The sequence below is a fragment of the Nomascus leucogenys genome, chromosome 14 (assembly GCF_006542625.1).
Source record: "Nomascus leucogenys isolate Asia chromosome 14, Asia_NLE_v1, whole genome shotgun sequence".
NCBI classification, from domain to species: domain Eukaryota; kingdom Metazoa; phylum Chordata; class Mammalia; order Primates; family Hylobatidae; genus Nomascus; species Nomascus leucogenys.
The window spans coordinates 12,257,405-12,277,405 of record NC_044394.1 but is presented as its reverse complement, the minus strand read 5'-3'; the positions used below and the strand labels follow the sequence as shown (position 1 = coordinate 12,277,405).

Below are 20,001 nucleotides of genomic sequence, written 5' to 3'. Positions count from 1 at the left end.
TTTATGGGGCAATTTATATACTGATTTTGTAATCTCTAATAAATCCACATGCACTGTTAGGTATGCAGGCTTGGGAATCTGGTGCCCTAATTAAAAGAATTGTGTGCAAAGTAAAGATCCTGAGTGGTGAACTTTGAGTAAAGTAGATGAGTTTCTGTGCATAAATAGTGTAATATCTATATTGGCTGCTCAGAGTTTATCCCACTATCACATTTAAACATTGTCTATTGATTTCTGCTGTAATGGTCTACATACAACATTCTTACCATCCAACTCATCCCAGTATAGCTTTAAATCATATACTTAAAGCTTAATTTTATGTTTCTTCAACTTGGATAATATCTAGACTCCCTCCTTTGTATTATGACATTCATGGTTCTTGCCTTTGACATTGTGCTGTTTCAGTTCTACATTTTCATTATCACAGTTGATAACATAATTATCCTATTGTTAGTGAAGTTTTCTTCATTGATTTATATGTAGGTTGATTGTTGAAGTTAAAAAGTAAATGTTCACCTTATGAATATGGACATTTTACCTCTGTAGTGCTGAGTATGTGCTAAAATTATGTTTCATTCTCCACTAACTGATACTACTGTCCGTAGGCCACTCAAAAGATTATTTCTAGCTGTTTTGATGGATTCTTTTTTACATACCACTTACGGCCTTTTATGTCCTCAAGTTTTTCCAAGTTCCCTAGTATCTAATCTATAACTTTTTTTCAAGGACATTTCATTCCCAGAGCCCTCTTCCAATGTATACTGGTTTCTTTGGACCTATTTTATACCCTTTATCATGGGATTCCTTCTCTTTGTTGCTTTCCTAAGATAGTTCATTAATTGCTGCATACCGTGTCTTCCTCTTTTGGTGTTTCCTCCTTAGTTTTGCTGAAATATGTCTTCAGGTAATTTCTTAAGAAAGATTGTGGAGAAGATTAACTTTATAAGTCTCTGTGTGTCTGGCAATTTATTTAATCTACCTTTATGCTTGTTTGGTGGTTTGATGAGGAGATTTGGCTTGTTTTGAGATCCACATATCACTGTGTCCTTTGTTGTACTTGCATTTTCCGAGTTGAAAGCTTCTCTGAGGTTTTTGTTTGTTTTTTGTCTTTGGAGACGGGAGTCCACTTGGTTGCCTAGGCTTGGAGCGCATAATGCAATGATAGCATACTGCAGCCTCGAACTCTTAGGCTCAAGTGATCCTCCTGCCTCAGCCTCCTGAGTAGCTGGAACTACAAGTGTTCACTCCCATGCCTGGCTTTTGCTCAGGTTTTGAAGGAACTTGATATCTCTGTCTTCTGTTGTAGGCTCATCTATATTTTACCAGGCAATATAGCTTTTTCTGCTTTGCTTCACCAGGCAACATTCCTTTTTTTTTTTTTTTTGAGATGGAGTTTCACTCTTGTTGCCCAGGCAGGAGTGCAATGGCGCGATCTCGGCTCACTGCAACCTCCGCCCTCCCGGGTTCAAGCAGTTCTCCTGCCTCAGCCTCCCAAGTAGCTGGGATTATAGGCATGCACCACCACACCCAGCTGATTTTGTATTTTTAGTAAAGATGGGTTTTCACCATGTTGGGTCAGGCTGGTCTCGAACTCCTGACATCAGATGATCAGCCCACTCTGGCCTCCCAAAGTGCTGGGATTACAAGCGTGAGCCACTGCACCTGGCCACGTTCGTTTATTTTTGTGTGTTCCAGAAATCTGTTGAAATTTCTTATGTACACTGATGGTGTCCATCCTGTTTTCTTTGTTGTAGGGGTTTATATATTTTTATTTTCTTACTAATTACATTAAATAGTCTTGGAGATAAAACGAGTCTACCTACAAGCCTGGGAACATGGTGAGACCCCATCTCTACAAAAAACAAACGTGCGCCTTTGGTCCCAGCTACTTAAGGAGGCTGAGGTGTGGGAGGATCACTTGAGCTCCAGGAGTCGAGGCTGCAGTGAGCTGTGATCACACCACTGCAGTCTATCCTGGGCGACAAAGTGAGACCCTGTCTCAAAAACAAAAATAAAAAAAAATGAGTCTACCCGGTCTTTCATTTTCCCCCAAATTTTTATTTTTAAACATTGGAAATTGAAATGTACTAAGAAAGTAACTTGAACACTAAATCCCTAAAAATGATATAGTGATCTCACAATTCTAGAAAGTGATTCCTGATTTCATGTTCCGTTTTATAGCTATTAGGAGTGTGTGTGTGTCTGTGTGTGTGTGTGTGTGTGTGTGTGTGTGTGTATATATATATATATATATATACACACACACAACTTTGCTGTGGATAATGGCAAAAACATTAGCAGGGGTGAGTGACTGAGCTGTAATGTTTTTCGGTTTTTATTTTGTTCCTATTCTTACTACCACCACCCTAATCCAGGCCTTTTTCTAATTTATTGCTGATATTGAAGGAGTCTTTTTTATTGTGCCTTAGTTTCTTATATGCACATTGCTGCCAAAGCCATCTCTTAATAAAAGTTTTGATGAATGTTACAACAGTGATTGAAATTTTTCCACTAAAAAAAAAAAACAACAAAAAAAAACAGAACAAAGATCACTTCTTTTACCTTGGCATTCAAAGACTTTTCTTTGACTCCCATGGTTCTCAAAGCGTGATCCTGGTCCACCACAGTGGTCCACCACCATCAGCATCCCTGGGAATGTGTTAGCTTTGCAAATTCTCATTCCTCCCTAATTTTCTAAATCAGTAATTACGGAGGTGGAGCCCAGCAATCTGTTTTAACCAAACTTCCACATAATTCTAATTAATTTATGCTTTGAGAACTGCTGATCTACTTTGTCCTTCTCATTTTGCAGGCAAAGAATTGAATTCTAGAGAGGTTAATTGACTTGTCCAGTCATACAGTTAGGTACAGTTTTCTATTATTTATTTATTTATTTTTATTTTATTCACTTTACCCCCAGTATTCATAGTTTTCTTTCTTATACTCTATATTTGACTTGACTTTTTACAAGTTGTAATTACAAATAAGTCTAAGATGGGAAAGTTGTGGAAAACTTTATAGAGAACATGAGATTTGACTGAACAGTAAACACTAAGTAGAGAGAAAAGAGAGGGGTGTTCTAAGCAGTAGGACCACAGTGAATAAAGGTATAGATAGGTAGGTTTAAAAAAAAAAAAAAGTCGGCCGGGCGCCGTGGCTCACGCTTGTAATCCCAGCACTTTGGGAGGCCGAGGCGGGCGGATCACGAGGTCAGGAGATCGAGACCACAGTGAAACCCCGTCTCTACTAAAAATACAAAAAATTAGCCGGGCGTGGTGGCGGTCGCCTGTAGTTCCAGCTACTCGGAGGCTGAGGCAGGAGAATGGCGTGAACCCGGGAGGCGGAGCTTGCAGTGAGCCAAGAGTGCGCCACTGCACTCCAGCCTGGGCGACAGAGCGAGACTCTGTCTCAAAAAAAAAAAAAAAAAAAGTCCTGGGGACAGAATTGGCAAGTTGGACTAATAACAACTAGGTTTTCCTTTATAGGAATAAATTAATTATTACAGTGCCTGGTGTGTTAATAAATGTTAACTGCTCATTATCATTGTTGTTGGCTGGTGTTACTGGTTGTGTTGTTGATTTTGTTATTACCATTATTAGGGAAGCCAGACAGAACCGAAATTAAGACTGGGTTTCTGAATCAAATGTCAGCCCTGCCACTTACTGTTTGACTTCCAGAAAGTTAATCTCTCCTAAACTTCATCATCCACATTTGTAAAATGGGAATAATAGTATCAATCTCATAGGGTGGTTATAACAAATGAGAAAATGTATGTTGATGCTCAAACTGCTTTATAATAAGTACTTTAATGTCAACTATTATATGTCTTGGCTTGATAAGTCATTTGATTCTGAGTGAGTTAATGTCAAAAATCATATTTATTCTAAAGGGTAAATTTGTCATGATTGAAAAGAGTTCACAACTATGGCCAAGGCAGAAAACCTTAATAACAGGGGACTAGTTAAGTAAACTTCAATAACAAGGGACTGATTAAATAAATTATGGGACACTGATATCCTGTAGCCATTGAAAACTGTGTTTCAGAAAAAATTTTATGACATGCATCATGAACTTATTTCATACTCATGATGTAGTAACAATGAAAAAGAAAGATACCAAGCAGTATGTAGTGTCTCAAATTATATAATTTGTTTAAAACATTGCTCAAAGAACCTTCTTTGAGCATATTCTTTGGTGGCTCACGCCTGTAATCCCAGCACTTTGGGAGGCCGAGGCGGGCGGATCACAAGGTCAGGAGATGGAGACCATCCTGGCTAACACAGTGAAACCCCATCTCTACTAAAAATACACAAAAATTAGCCGGGCGCGGTGGCACGCACCTGTAGTCCCAGCTACTCGGGAGGCTGAGGCAGGAGAATCACTTGAACACGGGAGACGGAGGTTGTAGTGAGCCAAGATCACACCACTGCGCTCCAGCCTGGGCGACAGAGCGAGACTCCGTCTCAAAAAAAAAAAAAAAAAAAAAAAGGAAAAGAAAAAATATTCTTAAACTGAGACGTTAAGTAACTGTTTTCTCTTTTGTGTGTTTTTCTATATTCATATTTTCTAAGTGAACATACTTTTATAATTCAGAAAGAATTAATGTGATACATACTTTGAAACTGGCAGGATTGTTGGAATAGTTTTATAGCCTCTGCAAATGACTACTGATACTTTAAAGGGAACAGTATTCATTTTTATCTGTGGTCAGCACTTGGCATTTGTGGATTTAACATTATCTTCTAAGCTTCTAGAACCATTCTAAATACCTGTCATGAGTAATATTTTGTAATAGAAATCATTATTTCTACCTCATAGAGTTTTTAGAAGATGAAATTGGATAATTTTTTTTAAGCCTCCAGGTGGAATTTGAAATATATTTTGAGTGGACCTTGGTAACTTTCAGTATCACATCTCAATTATGATGATAGCTAACGTTGAGAGGTCATCTCTGCCAGGTACTGTTAAGTATTATCAATCTTACTTAATCTTCACAATAATTTTATAAGGTAGGCACCATGATTATCTCCATTTTATAGATGAACTGAAAATCAGTTGAGGAGCTTAAGTTAAAGAGGCTAAGGTACTTATGCAAGATAACAGGGTGGCTACTAAGCCAGGAATGTAACCAAGAGCCAGTTTTTTTTGAGCCTGTATTCTTAGTCATTGTGCTATACTGTCTCCATATACTACTATTTACAATACTAAAACATCTGAGGAGCTACCTATTAATAAAATACAGGATCTGATGTAATATTGTGGTATTTTTCTATATTTGAATAAAATATGACATGGAAAAGTATTATTTTATTTATTTTTTAATTCCTGGGCCAGGCACGGTGGCTCATGCCTGTAATCCCAGCACTTTGGGAGGCCGAGGCAGGTGGATCACGAGGTCAGAAGTTCAAGACCAGCCTGGCCAACGTGGTGAAGCCCCGTCTGTACTGAAAATACAAAGATTAGCTGGGCTTGGTGCTGCATGCCTGTAATCCCAGCTACTGGGGAGGCTGAGGCAGGAGAATGGCTTGAACTCAGGAAGCGGAGGTTGCAGTCAGCCAAGATCGTGCCACTGCACTGTAGCCTGGGTGACAGAGCAAGACTCCATCTCAAAAAAAAAAAAAAATTCTTCAAATTAAACATTTCCAAAAGGTTTATGTCCCGTTCCATGGTATTCTTTTATAGGCTAATATACTCCTAATAAATGTATCCAGTATTATTTAGCAAAATTAATTGTAAAGCAGAGATTAAGAGTAGGGGGCTCTGGAGCTTAACCATCTGATCTGCCTCTGCTGCTTAATACTGTGTGACCTAGCGTGAGTTGCCTAACCTCTCTTTGCCTGGTTTCCTCATCTATAACATAGGAATAATAATATGTCCCTTATGAAGTTGATGCAAGGATTCAGTGAGTTGATACACGTATAAAACACTTGAAACATTAGTGCCTGTACATGTAGGTTTTCAGTAAGTGTTAGGTACACTGTTAGCAGTAATGGCACTATTTATTTGAATTACTATCATTATTATAATCCATCATCATTTGTATTGATACAATAAAGTTTTAAAAGACACCCAAATTACTTCGTAGTGAAAAGTAAAAATAAAAACATTATATCTAGAGTCCATTGACTTAAAAATTATTTTGCTGCCATTTATTGGCTTTCTAACCTTAAGCATTTCACTTAACCTTAATGGCCTGAACTGCCTGTCAGTAGAACAAATTAATACCTTTCTTGTCGGGTGATTTCTTGATTTGTGAAAAACATTACTAGAAATCATGTTGCAGTACCACAAATTATAGTCAAAGAATGGGACTGGGAAAGAACTGATGATGCTGAGCCCCTTCCCCATCCTTTTCTCTCTCTGGTGAGGTCCATTTTTCTTCTTTCAATAAAATGGTTGCTGGCCGGACGTGGGGGCTCACACCTGTAATCCCAGCACTTTGGGAGGCCGAGGCAGGTGGATCACCTGAGGTCAGGAGTTCGAGACCAGCCTGGCCAACATGGCAAAACCCTGTCTCTACTAAAAATACAAAAATTAGCCAGGTGTGGTGGCGGGTGCCTGTAATCCCAGCTATTCAGGAGGCTGAGGCAGGAGGATCGCTTGAAGGAGGCGGAGGTCGCAGTGAGCCAAGACAGTGCCATTGCACTCCAACCTGGGCAACAGAGCAAGACTCAGTCTCAAAAAAAAAAAAAAAAGGTTGCTTGATACAGAGAATATTAGCATGGCCCCTGCCCAAGATTGACATGCAAATTTGTAAAGCATTCTATATTAAAAAAAGTTTTTTCTTGTGTGAATTCACAAAGGAAAGGTTAAGCATTTAATGCTTATAAGAATATAGCCATATTTTCATTTTGCTTTTCATACTTCACACTCTTGCTCTTAAACTCCTTGCCCGTAAACTAAAGACATTTCTAGAAATTTCTAAATTTTATGTGAAAATACATTAGGGACAGGCTAAATTGTTTTCTTTTAAGCTGTGTGCATATGATGATTTGTGTGTCCTATTTTATACTTTTATAACACCTGCGTGTGTCCTTTTTATGGCACTTACTATATTGCTTTATTTGTTTACATATCTCACTCCCCTACTAGAACAGTTCCCTCACTGATGGACCTTTATATTCACAATGACTAGCAAAAAGATGAAAATTAATAGGCTGGGCACGGTGGCTCACACCTGTAATCCCAGCACTTTGGGAGGCTGAGGCGGGCGGAGCATGAGGTCAGGAATTCGAGACCAGCCTGGCCAGCATAGTGAAACCCCATCTCTACTAAAAATACAAAAATTAGCCAGGCATGGTAAAAATACAAAATTAGTAGTCCCAGCTACTTGGGAGGCTGAGGCAGGAGAATTGCTTGAACCTGGCAGGCGGAGGTTGTGATGAGCCGAGATCACACCACTGCACTCCAGCCTGGGCAACAGAGTGAGACTGTTTTTCAAAAAAAAAAAAAAAAAAGAAAAGAAAAGAAAAAATTAATAGCAATTAGTTGATAACGTCTGTGAATCCAAGGTTAGGCTAAAGCTAGATTTGACTTAATTGTTAATTTGGGGCTATGGTCATTCTGGTCTTGAATTAATGATATATTTCATAACTGGCCATATCAGTTTCTACTTGGACGTAACACTACTTTTGAATTACATTGTCCAGTTGAACTTGGATTGAACTTAAGTATTTTAAATCTTTGGAAGTTACTAACTTTAAAAATTTTTTTCTTGCTTGTTAAAATGGAAAATTATTGTATGTATTTTATGAATTTTGACTCATAGGAAATATTGAACGTGAAAAACTAGGGGAACAAATATGAGAATGGAAGAAAACGTTTTCACATGTTCCATTCTGGGGAGAGACTATTTTACACTCCTTTTCCCAAAAGCAATGAGAGAAAATGTCTTGGGAGAACAGAACGTGATACGAAACAGGAAAGAATTAAAATAAAGTTAAGCTATTCTCAAGAGACTTTAATCCTTGAATTAGCAGGTGTCAGTTGGAGATTTTCTTTTTAATCAAACTAAAGTTACGAACTTTTGTCAATTCTGGGCCCACAGACATTTTTTACTTATTTTTTAAATTCATTTCAAATTCATGAATCTGTGGACATTTTCTATATACAGTATTGTTATAGACAATACTGTGGACATCAACAGATAACAGTCCACTTTACATCATATGGCTACCTCGCAAAAATTGAATGGCATGTCTAACATGAAACAGTATTGTACCATATGTATATTATGATAGCTATGATAGCTAGTCTATGCTTTCTGACTCCCCATTCCTAGTGTAGTGTATTTTCTGAGTGACAAAATTCTCTTATTTATTTCCAACCCAAATGACTCATTAATGCTTGAGATCTACATATTTAGTTTTGTGTTGGGCATTTCCACTTGAAGGTCTCACAGGTACCTCAAAACTCAAAATCCAAACCCTTAACTCATCTTTTTTCCCCACCCTCAACCTCCAAAGTCACGGCCTTAGTACATGGCACCACCATCCATTGAATTGCCCAAGTCAGTATTAATTTGGTTCCAACCTCTCCACCCCCAGCCCACCATACCCACTCATAAAGTTTTATGAGCTTTATCTTGTATCTTATATATCCATTTCTTCCATATTTATTACTGTAGCCATCTTCCTCTCTGAGTTGTATTGTGCTGTGGCACCCTTACTGGTCTCCTCCCACCAGTGCTATTCATTTCTAGTTGTTTTGCATTGTTTGGGTGATCTTCCTAAAACCAAAATCAGAACACATTACTGTTCTTTTTAATACCCTTCAGGGACCATATTTTGTTTTTAAGGTAAAGTCTAAATTATTTTAAGTGTTTGTAACAGCCTTTATAATTTGGTCTCTGCTACGTAGTATAGCCATACATACGGAGCAGCTGGCAGTTCCTTGATACCTGTGCTGGAGATGAGCACCTTCAGGTCTTCACACACACTATTCCTTCTACATGACTAACTCTCAGTTGTCATCCATTTCTCAGCTTGGACTAGAAAACCTTATACCAATACCCACATCATCTAATATTGGATTAGATGTTGTTAAATATTCCCTCAATACTTTTTGCTTATCCTTATCAGCATGTGACACACTGCATTATTACTGCCTGTTTAGTGTCTGTCTCTTAGGCTCTTGAAGAGCAAATACAATATTCTGTTTGATTGACCTGTTTCACCAATACCTAGCACAGTACATGGCAAGATTTGGCTTTTGAAGGTTGTTGCCAAGTAACGAAAATGCACATTTTTTTTAGTCATTTTAAGTATAATGATCCTGTAGTGGCAAAAATTCAATGTAAGAGTGTATGTGTGTTAGTAACTGAAATACATTAATGGAAGTATTGTGTAACAGTATCCTAAATAAATAATTTTAAAATGTAACTATAAAATCAGAAACACTTGCTTTACAGCAAGTCAAGCTTTTAAAAAGGTTTTTTAATTATAACTTTACTTTTGGGCTCTCTACTATAAAATATTTAAATTTTAAGTAAACCATTTAACTTTATAAGTATTTAAATTTTGTCTTGATTTCCATTTGTGAATTTTTTTAGCAGTTAGAGAAAAGCTGTGGTAGTTTCCAACTGTGTTAGAAACAGTTGTCAAGTGTGGTTCCTTTACGCCATGAGACTGGGAGCTGTTTCTAAACACAAAGTTGTTAGTAGCACAGATTTGCCTAAGTTTCCAATCTGATCTGTGACTATGGGTAAGTAAATTGGAATTTGTATATTTGTGGGGAAAAAAACTTCTGTCAATTAAATTCCATAAACTACTCTTAACTTTATAACCTAAAATGTGTAGACTTTAAACCCCAGCCAATCAATAGTATAGTTTTTTGCAAACTTTCAAGGTAAAGGGTATATAAAAAGCAAGGTATTCTGCTAGCCTCAGAATAGAGTCAAGACAGTTAGGAATCTTATTTGAATCCTAAAATAAATTTTCAGTGCTACATTTATTATCAAAGATGTCAAAGATTATTTTTTAATTAAAGAAACATGTTTATTTTCCAGAAGCCTTTACTTATTTCTGTGGTTCCTATTAATAGTGAAGATTGTAGTGTATTTATAGCATAGGATTTGTAGTAAAATCTAGAAATTATAAAATAAATTTTGATGTATATGTGTGTGCAAATAGCATACTTTTAAATTGCATATTAACTTTTTATGCTTTAAGACAGTGGTCCCCAACCTTTTTTGGCACCAACGACTGGTTTTGTGGAAGACAGTTTTTCCACAGACTCAGAGGGGTGGGTGGTTTCAGGATGAAACTCTTCACCTCAGATCATCAGACATGCACCACATAATTAGATTCTCATAGGAAGTGCACAACCTAGATCCCTCGCATGTGCAGTTCACAATAGGGTTCACACTCCTATGAGAATCTAATGCTGTGTCTGATCTAACAGGAGGCAGAGCTCAGGCAGTATTGCTTGGTCACCTACCACTCACCTCCTGGGTGGCCCAGTTCCTAACTGGCCCTGGGGGTTGGGGATCTCTGCTTTAAGAGAACTGTTAAAGGTTTATTGAAAGATGTGTGTGTGTGTGTGTGTGTGTGTGTGTGTGTGTGTGTGTGTGTGTGTGTGTGTGTGTTTGGTTGTTTTTTGTTTTTTGTTTTTTTTTTGAGATGGAGTCTCGCTCTGTTGCCTGGGCTGGAGTGCAGTGGTGCGATCTCAGCTCACTGCAAGCTCCACCTCCTGGATTCACACCATTCTCCTGCCTCAGCCTCCCAAGTAGCTGGGACTGCAAGCACCCGTCACCACGCCCAGCTAATTTTTTGTATTTTTAGTAGAGATGGGGTTTCACCGTGTTAGCCAGGATGGTCCCAATCTCCTGACCTGATGATCCACCTGCCTCAGCCTCCCAAAGTGCTAGGATTACAGGCATGAGCCACTGTGCCTGGCCATATGTGTGTGTTTTTATATACACACACAGTCTGTCTAACACAGTCATGCACCACATAACAATGTTTTCATCAACAACAGACTGTATATGATGGTGGTCCCAAAAGATTATGATACTATATTTTATTTGTTCGTTTGAGACAGAGTCTCGCTCTGTCACCCAGGCTGGAGTGCAGTGGGTGTGATCTTGGCTTACTGCAACCTCCTGGGTTCAAGCGGTTCTCCTGCCTCAGCCTCCTCAGTAGGTGGGACTACAGGCGTGTGCCACCACGCCTTGCTAATTTTTGTATTTTTAGTAGAGACAGGGTTTCACCATGTTGACCAGGCTGGTCCCAAACTCCAGACCTCAAATGATCCTCCCGTCTTGGCCTCCCAAAGTGCTGGGATTACAGGCATGAGCCACCACACCCAGCCACGATACTGTATTTTTACTGTACCTTTTTACTTTCTTTAGATAGGCAGTTATTTACTATTGTGTTACAATTGTCTACAGTGTTCAGTACAGTACAGTAACATGCTGTACAGGCTTATAGCCTAGGAACAGTAGGCTTATACCATTATAGCCTAAGTGTTTAATTTCTTTTTCTTTTTTTTTTTTTTTTTTTGAGACAGAGTCTCGCTCTGTCACTCAGGCTGGAGTGCAGTTGCACAATGTCAGCTCACTGCAGTCTACACCTTTCAGGTTCAAGCAATTCTCCTGGCTCAGCCTCCTGAGTAGCTGGGATTACAGGCGCCACCACACCTGGCTGATTTCTTTTATTTTTAGTAGAGATAGGGTTTCACCACGTTGGCTAGGCTGGTCTTGAACTCCTGGCCTCAGGTGAACCGCCTCCTTGGCCTCCTAAAGTGCAGGGATTACAGGTGTGAGCCACCACGACCAGCCTTCTCAGAATGTGTTCTTGTTTTTAAGTGATAAGTGACCGTATGTGTCTGCATTGTCCAATTAAGGGTAGCCACTAGCTGCATGTGGCTTTTGAGCACTTGAAATATGCCTAGTCTGAATAGAGGCATGCTGTATTACACATACGTACTATTTTCAAAGATTTAGTATGAAAAAAAAGTAAATTATCTCTAATAATTTTATATTTACATGTTGAAATGATATAGTTCAGATTTAATATGTTAAGTATATTAAAATTTCACTTTTATTTTTTAATGCAGCTAAATTACATATGTGGATTGCATTCTATTTCTGGTGGACATTTCTGGTCTAGAACATTTTTTCTAACTAAAAAATTTTTCTGTAAATTATGGTTAAAATTGAACATTTTTGGTAGAGGGTTATTTTTAAGTCTTTGATTACAACTTGACATTAATCATTGGCATTAATATTCTATTAGATATAAAAATGAAAACTATAAAATTAAAAAAAATTTTTTTTTTTTTTTGTAGACAGTTTCACTTTTGTTGCCCACACTGGAGTGCAATGGCATGATCTCTGCTCACTGCAGCCTCCTCCTTCCAGGTTCAAGCGATTCTCCTGCCTCAGCCCCCTGAGTAGCTGGGATTACAGGCATGCACCACCAAACCTGGCTAATTTTGTATTTTTAGTAGAGACGGAGTTTCTCCATGTTGGCCAGGCTGGTCTAGACCTCCCCGACCTCAGATGATCTGCCCGCCTGGGCCTCCCAAAGTGCTGGGATTTACAGGCATGGGCCACCATGCCTGGCCAAAATTATTTTAAGTTCTTGCTTTTAGACTTGTTGGCACAAAACCATAACTAATCCATGATTTCGTGTTTCTTGGGTTGGAGCCAGTTTGCTCATCTATCATGGATCATTGGCTTTACTCATTTTTATTTAATGTAACAAGTATTTTTTGTTTCACGTATGCTAAGTCTGTCGTGGGGAATACTTCTCCATAATTGCAGGAGGGAACAAAAAATAATGGATCTACATGTAAATGCATTTGTGGATTTGGATGTTGGAAGGAAGTTAAGGCAGTTCTTATTTGGCTTTTTTTTTTTTCCTGTAAAGTAGGACATAAGGTCAACATAGCCACTAGTGATGGCTTCTACGAAGAACTCCCTGAATTGAGTAAAATTAAAGGGTTCTCCATTGATGGGAATCAATATTTATTGAGTACTGATTGGGCACCAAGTTAAACACTGAAGAATATAAAAGAGGGCACCCTTTTTACCCTACCTTGCCCTCAGAGCTTATAATTTTGTTAGGGAAATATGGCATATAATAAAAAAAGTAAATACAACATAAGGCAGCTAAGGTATAGTAAGGGATATATGGTATATATTCAGGACTACAGGAGTTCAAAAGATGAAGCGAACCCAAATGACTAGAGATTTCTTTTAAGCTTTTTTGCAGCTTATCACAGTAGTAGCCAACCTATCTTCCCAGAATGATCCCTTTTTAAGTAACTTCTGGCACTGTACTTGATTCTCAGAACAGTCAGTAGTAATTTAATATGAGAACTATGTAGAAATTAGCACATATTCTTCAGCGCAGAGTTCAAAACTAATTTTATAACTCATGAGCACTTTAGTGTTTACAAGTGGGAAGTTGAGATTTCTGTGGTATTCATGACTTAAATCATGTAGCTTCTTGAATTTATTTGCTGTACATTTTAGGATGCAAATGAATTAATCAGCACCTTCTCTTTCCTGTTACGACCTTTGAATTCCTTACTTTTCAATCTTTACTATTTGCTAGTCGATGGTGAGAAGGAAAGGATTCCAGGGTGGGGTGGGTGGGTGTCTGTAGTAATAAGGTCTACAGATTTTAAAAAGGTGAAGGTGAGGGAGGGAAGAGGGAGTTGTATAGGATGAAAAGTTTGAGAATGTACTTTTGAGTGTTGTAGAATTGGACTGACTACTGAAGGCAATGGCAAACAAGCTGATAGAGACATTAACCCACATGCATGCATACGACAAACATATCAAAATGAAATATGCAGTAAGGGCTGGGCACAGTGGCTCATGCCTGTAATCCCAGCATTTTGGGAGGCCAAGGTGGGCGGATCACTTGAGCTCAGGAGTTTGAGACCCATCCTGGGCAACATGGCAAAACCATGTCTCTACAAAAATTAGCCAGGCATGGTGGCGTGCACACCTGTAAACTGAGGTGGGAGAATTGCTTGAGCCAGGGAAACGGAGGTTGCAGTGAGTCGAGATCCCACCGCTGCACTCCAGCCGGGTGACAGAGTGAGACCCTGTCTCAAAAACAAAACAAACCGAAGAAATATGCATTAAGAACAAAACTATAAACGTATAACTAAACTTTTAAGGAAGGAAAGAAGAGGAGGAAAATTCATAGGTATCAGAAATCAGAGAAAATTAGAACAGTAAGCGGGAGCTAGTGTTGCTGTATATAACACAGGGGGCTTTTGGTCCTGCATATGTTCTAAGGGGTCTGGGGTTGAATTTTATTGCACACATGGGGATAGGATATATGGCCTTGGGCCTTTTCAAAATATATCTGGAACAAAGACCCAGGCATGTGGCCTAGAGCCTGAAACAACTTCCCTAATTATGCATAGAGATTAGAAAAAGTGCCCACTAGTCAAATGCTCACTCAAGAACAAATTCAATGACAGAACAATCTAAGAGAGAATATAAAATGTGAGTGAAATGATTGAAGAGATAAAAGAAGGAAATGAAGCGATGAGGTAATAGATCAGTGTGAAAAAGAAACAGTAAAACTTGGAAAAAAATAACTTTTAGAAATTAAAAATATACTCATGGAAATTGGCAGTAAATGGCTTAAATTTCAGATTAGACAGATACTCTTGCCTTGGCTGAAAAGGAAAAGTCTAGCAATAAATGGTTAAGAATAAGCAAATCTAGGCCAGGCACAGTGGTTCATGTCTGTAATCCCAGCACTTTGGGAGGCTGAGGCAGGCGGATCACCTGAGGTCAGGAGTTCGAGACCATCCTGGCCAACATAGTGAAACCCCGTCTCTATTAAAAATACAAAAATTAGCCAGGTGTGGTGGCGCATGCCTGTAATCCCAGCTACTTGGAAGGCTGAGGCGGGAGAATAGCTTGAACCCAAGAGGCGGAGGTTGCAGTGAGCCGAGATCACGCCATTGCACTCCAACCTGGGCAACAGAGCAAGACTCATCTCAAAAAAAAAAAAAAAAAAAGAAGCAGCAGCAAATCTAAAATGTAATCCATAAAAGTAAGAAATTGAAAATAAAGGATTTAAAAAATACTAGACTGACACAAACCAAAACAGAAAGCTCATAGACCAAAAATAGATTTTTAAGGCAGAAAGCATTGTTAGTGATGAAGAAAGCCATTACATAATGAAGATGATGAAGAAAGCCATTACATAATGAAGAATAGAATAATTCACCAGGAAGGAATAGTTATCTTGAATCTGTGTGTCCAAATAATATTGTCTCAAAGCACATAAAGCAAAAATTTGCAGGCAAAAAAAAAAAAAGAATAACTACAAATACAGTGAGAGATTTCAGCACATTTCCTTCAGAAGCCAATGAATAAACCACCACCACCCTCAACAAAAGTGAAAAAATGAAAGCATAGAGACTATTTGAACAACACAATTAACAAGCTAGATCTTTTAGACATGTGTAAACCGTACTCTAAAAATTAGTATTGATGTTCCTTTCAAGCACACATAGGACATTTACTAGTCATATTATTAATATACAAACATTTATAGAATTACACATATTAGACCTCAAAGGGAGAGAGTTCCACAAATGCCTAGGCGTATCATACTGGCTACTTTTGGTGATTCCTGCACTACATGGAAAATTTACAAGCTGGGCACATTGACTCACAGCCGTAATAATCTCATCACTTTGGGAGGCCATGGCAGGAGGATCACTTGAGCTCGGGAGTTTTGAGACTAGCCTGCACAACATGGTGAGACCTTGTGTCTGCAAAAAAAATTGTTTTAATTAGCCAGGTGTGGTTCACATCTGTAGTTCCAGCTATTTGAGAGGCCAAGATGGGAGGGCTGCTTGAGCCCAGGAGATTCAGGCTGCAGCAAGCCATGATTGTGCCACTGTATTCCGGCCTGGGTGACAAAGTGAGACCCTGTATCTTTTAAAAAAAAAAAAAAAAAAAGAAAAAAGAAAAACGAAAAATTTACCTGTTTTTCCAAGTTTCATTTGAAAGTGATGTTAATCAAATAATATTTAAATGAAATAGTAGTAATTGAAATACTTCTTGAACTCTGCATATGAGCCCAGGCATACTGTGTGTTTTACATATATTTAAGTTTTTAGCAGCTTTCAATTATAACATACTATTATCTTTAATAGATGAGAAAATATAGGCTTAAAAATGTTAATTTACACCCAAGGTTAGCTGACTGGAAATCTCCACTTTTAAATATTACACTTTTACAAACTCTCTCCCCTTTTTATACCTTTGTTATTATGAAATATAGCTAGGTAGAGAAACCTACATAAAACACAAATACAGAGCTTGTTGAGTTATTATTAAGTTATTATCTTTGTAATACCAACAAGTCAAGAAATAGAACTTTGCCAGCCACTACTAAGCCTTTTATGTTTCCCATTCTAATTATATTCTCCTGCTGCCAGGCGCCGGTGGCTCACGCTTATAATCCCAGCACTTTGGGAGGCCGAGGTGGGCGGATCACGAGGTCAAAGAGATCAAGACCATCCTGGCCAACATTGTGAAACCCCGTCTCTATCAAAAATACAAAAATTAGCTGGCCATAGTGGCGCGCACCTGTAGTCCCAGCTACTCGGGAGGCTGAGGCAGGAGAATCGCTTGAACCCAGGAGGTGGAGGTTGCAGTGAGCCGAGATCGCGCAAGTGCACTCCAGCCTGGGCGACAGGGCGAGACTCTGTCTCAAAAAAAAAAAAAAAATTATATTCTCCTCCTTCCCACTAAAAGCATTTGTATTATAATCATTTTCTAGCTTTTTAAAAAATAATTTGGCCGGGCACAGTGGCTTACGCCTGTAATCCCAGCACTTTGGGAGGCCGAGGTGGGCGGATCACGAGGTCAGGAGTTAGAGACCATCCTGGCCAACATGGTGAAACCCCGTCTCTACTAAAATACAAAAAGTTAGCCAGGCATGGTGGTGTGTGCCTGTAGTCCCAGCTACTCAGGAGGCTGAGCAGGGGAATCACTTGAACCCAGGAGGTGGAGGTTGCAGTGAGCGGAGATCACACCACTGCACTCCAGCCTGGCGACAGAATGAGACTCCATCTCTAATAATAATAATAATAATAATAATTTGAATACCAAAGTTTATATTCTTAATGTGTTTTATAAAGTTTTCTTTATTTTTCTCCCACTGTTTTTGTCCAGTTTATTTGTTAAGAAACTGGTAGTTTGACCTGTAGAGTTTCTTAAAGGTTTGATCAGATTCAGGTTTGATGTTTTTAGCCAGACTTCATAGGTAGTGGTATAGGAGATATATACACTACTGGTTGTTTTTGTGATTTTACAAACTATTGATACTCATTGGTTAAATCTGTTAACTCATTAGAGCTAACAAAATGGTGATTCTCTAATTTTATTATCTCTTCATTACTGGAATGTTTCTATAGAGAAGCTTCCCCTCATGTAATACTTAGCTACCTGGTGATTCAGTTTATATAAGAGAGGAAGAATAAGTGTTTGCTTATATCTTGTTATTTACCAGTTTTGTTTTTTGGTTTTTGGGTTTTTTTTTGAGACGGAGTCTTGCTCTGTCGCCCAGACTGGAGTGCAGTGGCACAATCTCAGCTCACTGCAAGCTCTGCCTCCCGGGTTCACGCCATTCTCCTGCCTCAGCCTCCTGAGTAGCTGGGACTACGGGCGCCTGCTACCACACCAGGCTAATTTTTTGTATTTTTAGTAGAGATGGGGTTTCACTGTGTTAGCCAGGATGGTCTTGATCTCCTGACCTCGTGATCCGCCCGCCTTGGCCTCCCAAAGTGCGGGATTACAGGCTTGAGCCACTGCGTTATTTACCAGTTTTCAACATGGTGGGTTGGTTTCCACTAGCGTCTTTCAAATAATCTTTTTTTTTTTAATGTTTAAAGTATTATTATAAACTCATAGATGGATGGATTGACTGACTGATTTTTAGACAGGGTCTTGCTCTGTCACCCAGGCTGGAGTGCAGATGTGTGATCATAGCTCACTGTAGCCATGACCTGTTGAAAGCACTTTGGAGGCCAAGGTGGGAGGATTGCTAGAACCCAGGAGTCTGAGACCAGCCTTGGCAATATAGTGAGACCCCATCTCTACCAAAAAAAAAATTGTTTTTTAATTAGTTGGGTGGTGGCGCATGCCTGTAGCCCCGGCTGCTCGGGTTGCTGAGGCAGGAGGATTGCTTGAGCCCAAGAGGTTGAGGCTGCAGTGAGCTGTGATCGGGCCACTGCACTCCAGCCTGGGTGACACAATGAGACCCTCTATCTCCAAAAAAAAAAAAAAAAAGATGTTCATACACCAGACCACCCTCTGACACCCTTTTTACCCTACCTGGTGTCTCATGCCCTATATTGAGCTGTTCTTCTCCATAGACACACTCCTTGCTAAGCTGCCTTCACCATATATGGTCTCTAACCATGTAGTACCAGTTCCCTTCCCACTCCTCTCAGCAAGTGGACATCCTCCTCACCTTTTTTTAAAAAAAAGTCTTCCATGGCCGGGCGCGGTGGCTCACGCCTGTAATACCAGCACTTTGGGAGACTGAGGTGAGTGGATCATGAGGTCAGGAGATCGAGACCATCCTGGCTACCACAACGAAACCCCATCTCTACTAAAAATACAAAAAATTAGCCGGGCATGGTGGCGGGCGCCTGTAGTCCCAGCTACTCAGGAGGCTGAGGCAGGAGAAAGGTGTGAACTCAGGAGGCGGAGCTTGCAGTGAGCCGAGATCGCGCCACTGCACTCCAGCCTGGGCAGCAAAGCGAGACTCCATCTCAAAAAAAAAAAAAAAAAAAAAAATCTTCCACATTTTATAGAAATCTAACATTTCTTTCATAAGGCTATTGAGTTGGTTGGAATTTCACGTAAAACTTGTATCTGCTCCCTCCCGAATTTGAAGTTTTAAGAAAGTTTTCTGTATCCATAGAACTTTTTTTTAAAACGGTGTAATTTTTCTCATTGCTTTTGTTTATAACAGATGATGATGTGCCTGCAGATATGGTTGCAGAAGAATCAGGTCCTGGTGCACAAAATAGTCCATACCAACTTCGTAGAAAAACTCTTTTGCCGAAAAGAACAGCGTGTCCCACAAAGAACAGTATGGAGGTAACTTTAAATGTAATTGCTTGTCTTTTTGTAATGAAAGAATTTTCAAGAAACGAAAACGGGAATGTCATCCTTTTTTAGAAGTAATGATTATGGATGATAAGAATATTTGCTTTACTAGTTTCTGTTTTGTTTTTGAAGGGCGCCTCAACTTCAACTACAGAAAACTTTGGTCATCGTGCAAAACGTGCAAGAGTGTCTGGAAAATCACAAGATCTATCAGGTATTTCCTGTGGGAAAGTAAGAAATGGGTAAAATAATTTTTTTAAATTTTGCCTGATACCAAAAAATGAAAATTAAATGTATTCGAGTATTACCTTTGGGATTCAGAAAGTGATTATTACAGAATAAACTTTAGAACCCTGACCTCTCCCTCTGACTTTTATTGTTGTATAAAAATGCTTTTTATGTATTTATTTTAACCATTTCTGAGATGGCACATAATACCTAAACGAAGGAGTACTTTTGTTAGTTCAGGGTAGAGATAAATATGTGTTACCCATGAAACCCACGTGCTTATAAAATGACCATTATCCAAAAAAAAAGCTATTCATTAGATAAAATGAAAACTGTGTTCTTTAAATAATGAGAAAGTTATTGCTCGAATGATAGTTTATATGTTAATCTCTTTATAGCAGCACCTGCTGAACAGTATCTTCAGGAGAAACTGCCAGATGAAGTGGTTCTAAAAATCTTCTCTTACTTGCTGGAACAGGATCTTTGTAGAGCAGCTTGTGTATGTAAACGCTTCAGTGAACTTGCTAATGATCCAATTTTGTGGTAAGTAAAAACCTATTCCTTATTAACTTGAGATATATTATTTGTTGCCCAAAATGCTAAACATGGTAGGAAAGTCGGAGCGGTGAGTTGGTAGTTACAATTAGTTGAAACAAAATTAA

The 20,001-nt window shown here is 38.9% G+C and overlaps 1 protein-coding gene and 1 non-coding gene across 2 annotated transcripts in view; both read left to right on the top strand.

Moving 5' to 3' along the window:
* The window catches only part of FBXO11 (F-box protein 11), a 100,708-nt gene that overhangs the window by 48,824 nt on the left and 31,883 nt on the right, over positions 1-20,001 (top strand). The window contains exons 2-4 of the mRNA XM_003262359.3: positions 18,975-19,102; positions 19,244-19,325; positions 19,738-19,882. Of these exons, the coding sequence (XP_003262407.1) occupies positions 18,975-19,102; positions 19,244-19,325; positions 19,738-19,882 (355 nt within the window). The remainder of the gene's footprint in view (positions 1-18,974; positions 19,103-19,243; positions 19,326-19,737; positions 19,883-20,001) is intronic.
* LOC115838432 lies at positions 6,672-6,773 on the top strand. Its single transcript, XR_004033459.1, has one exon. It is a non-coding gene; the product is annotated as a U6 spliceosomal RNA (small nuclear RNA).